Source organism: Sinocyclocheilus anshuiensis, unplaced genomic scaffold (assembly GCF_001515605.1).
Source record: "Sinocyclocheilus anshuiensis isolate Anshui unplaced genomic scaffold, SAMN03320099.WGS_v1.1 scaffold1372, whole genome shotgun sequence".
NCBI classification, from domain to species: domain Eukaryota; kingdom Metazoa; phylum Chordata; class Actinopteri; order Cypriniformes; family Cyprinidae; genus Sinocyclocheilus; species Sinocyclocheilus anshuiensis.
In genome coordinates this window covers 573571-576865 of record NW_015546103.1, presented here as the reverse complement: position 1 = coordinate 576865, position 3295 = coordinate 573571, and the positions used below count along the sequence as shown (strand labels likewise).

General features: G+C 39.9%; 1 protein-coding gene across 1 annotated transcript in view; it reads right to left on the bottom strand.

The window, feature by feature from the left end:
* LOC107700590 (mitogen-activated protein kinase 6-like) overlaps positions 1 to 2644 on the bottom strand; it is a 12105-nt gene extending 9461 nt beyond the window's left edge. The window contains exon 1 of the mRNA XM_016502309.1: positions 1673 to 2644. Coding sequence (XP_016357795.1) covers positions 1673 to 2227 — 555 coding nt within the window. The 5' untranslated portion in view covers positions 2228 to 2644. The remainder of the gene's footprint in view (positions 1 to 1672) is intronic.
* Between the last annotated feature and the right edge of the window lie 651 nt (positions 2645 to 3295).

Genomic DNA, 3295 nt, shown 5'->3' with positions numbered 1-3295 from the left:
AAAAAAAAGAGAAGGAATGGATAGAAGCAAAGTGTGAGAAAGTCAACCTCTTTACAAAAACATGACATTCTGGAGAATTAGCAATCATGTTTACATAAACATGAACTTTCCTAATATGTAAATCTGGTTGTATTCTGACTGTGTATGCGCAAATGTGTTACATGTGCCTCTTTTGATCAGAATTGTGTGTCATTTCAACACCGTAATCGGAATATCCACAGTTCCCTTCTGTGTGTGTCTAAAAATTATTTATGAGCACTATGAGAAACAGACAGACAAGTTAAGCTATTAAAGATTGTTGCATTTCTGGAATGTAAAGGAGACAGACTCCATACAAGATTACAAAGAACAAATTATCCACAGATGGATAAAATCATCATAAGAATTTCATGACCTACATTCTGAAATTCACTGTGCTTTTTGAATGAAAATTAACGAGCTGGTTAAACTACTGTGCAAGTTTACAAAAAAAACAAACTTAAATGGCAAGAGTGAGAATGCTTCCACAAGAAAACAGTGGGAAAAGAACGCATTTTCTTTTAGCTGAAAACCAAAAATAAAGTTTATTAAATAATGAATTAATCAAATTTAAAACACTCAAAATTACAAGTTGTAACTGTTTAAACTGTACAAAAGGAAGTTTATTCAACCTTAATGATAATTATGAATAATTCTGTTTCTACTCAAAGTCACTGCTGAAATAAACATTAAACAGTGACTGTAATAACTTATAACAGATTTATGACACGTGATGCAATTTCAAATCTTATTCGGAATCATTTTCAACATTTTCGTTTTTTAAATGGTCAGCGAGTCCGATTTCTCAAACTTTCCATTCTCAAACTTAAGCAAGTTGTCACACGTCAGTAAAGCAGTTGACTCAGTAATTACAGGACCAGAGCATGATATCGTCTCACAGTTTTCTTGTTCCTTGTAGAACAAACCCAGACCAGCAGAGTATGTGCGGGGGAGCGACAGCAGCTATTCATAGACCTGAAGCAGGAACAGCTCTCTCTCTCTAAAAGGCTCTGAAGGAGGCCTCTGAATACATGTGTGAGAGAAGATCTGGCTGGCATATGGATCATGTGAGCCCACAGAGAAGAAACAATTACAAATTTGAGACACGTGTACGCTTGGATCCAGCCACATCCCCCAACATCAGCCAGTGAAATCACCTCTCCACAACATACTTGCAAATCCACACACAAAACTGAACTGTTCAAGCAAAGGAACTAATGAGAGAACATTAACAGAAGAGTCAACAGCAGAATTGTGAAACTTATTCAGATTTCCCACTCAGGATATGAAGAAACACTGGATATTCAACTCCTGATTCATAAAGGAACAGCTGTGTGGTTCTTTCATACTATTTCTGAAGTGTCCGGGTTGACTTCCTTTCAAAATCCACAAGACACATACAACCGGATATGCAGAAACTGTTCTGGATGTTAACATACAGGAAAGGGTGTCACAGAAACAGGAAGTCAGAGGTGTCATTTCAAGGACTGTGGCACTGCTGTTTACTTCCTATGATACATTGAATCAGTGAATGGAAGGAAATCTCATTCATAGCTCAGCCAAACACCATCAAAGAAGCCATCTGTATGGTTGTCAATGAGATAAAACAGACTTCAAACCCTGAAAGATATACACATGAGAAAAAAATAAATACCTTATGGGAATAGTGGGGGTCCATGATACGGGCAAGTCCAAAGTCCCCAATTTTCAGCACCAGGTCCTCAGTGTTGACGAAGAGGTTGGCAGGCTTCAGGTCTCGGTGAAGCACGTTTGCAGAGTGGATGTATTTGAGTCCTCGCAGCAGTTGGTACATGAACAGCCGTGCATGATCCTCGGACAACAAGCCCTGTTCCAGCACTTTACAGAGGTCTGTTTCCATGTACTCCTGTACGATGTACACAGAGTTGACCTCCGTCAGAGAGCTCACGTCCTCCGTGAGCCTCCGGCCACTGGGCCCCAGCGTTTCAAACACCTTCACGATGTTGTCGTGATCGAGCCTGCGAATGATCTTGATTTCGCGCAGTGCGTGTTTGACGCTCTGAGGGTCGGTTAGGACAATCTTTTTCACAGCGACCCTTTTGTCACAATCGGTGTCGACGGCGGAAAAGACCAGTCCGTTGCCCCCATAGCCCAGAGGCTTTAGGTCAATGTAGCGAGGGCCCAGGTCGAAGCCGTGAATGTTCATAAGGCTTTCAAATTTCTCTGCCATTTTGCGGTCTACAAGAGCAGCTCTGTGCAGATATTATAGGAGGAAGGATTTCTGATTTAACTGATATGCAGCTGATCTTGAGTTGCAACTACTAGAGCTAATTGAGAAAGGCAAACCTAACTGAACAACAAAAAAGACGAGACAAACACTCAAGCCTACGAAGACTTGAGCGTTTTCCCCGAACGACTGTTACAGCGTATTCATCATCCACAGCACTTTTTAGCAGCTTTTTAAATGTAGAGTGTGGGAGATTTTTCTTTTAATTTCAATGTTAAATGGAATGAATTTGGATGCCAATCAAATATCTCTGAACGTAACTGAAGTAAGTCACTACCTATAAAATCATCGTCACAGTGCAGAAATTTTCAGTGTATGACTGGCCCTGAGCAGCAGCATTACTAACGGTCCAAGTAAATGGTGATAAATCTACTTACGAAGACTTGAGCGTTTTCCCCGAACGACTGTTACAGCGTATTCATCATCCACAGCACTTTTTAGCAGCTTTTTAAATGTAGAGTGTGGGAGATTTTTCTTTTAATTTCAATGTTAAATGGAATGAATTTGGATGCCAATCAAATATCTCTGAACGTAACTGAAGTAAGTCACTACCTATAAAATCATCGTCACAGTGCAGAAATTTTCAGTGTATGACTGGCCCTGAGCAGCAGCATTACTAACGGTCCAAGTAAATGGTGATAAATCTACTAATTTTTTTTTTTTTCCTTTTTCCTGTTTAAAGCACCTGATGTGGGGAAACCGAAAGGGTTGATGATCTCAGAGACTATTCCTTCTCAGTGATCAGGCGGCTCCAGCTCACCGCAGTCGCAATCAAAACTATCCTCCATTTTACACTGGGATACCCTGCAAAACAAAGCAGAAAACAACTGATTAGCAACGTACCGTAAGTCGGAAGACCAAAACTCAAATTAGAATGCAATTCGCTATGAGCACTTCATAAAAACGCTTCCTCTTTTTCTAAGGAGAAGACACTGAAAATGCAATGAATCTAAGCAGCGTTCAACTGTACAAAGGATACTGAAAATAACAAAATAATCTTAACATGACATA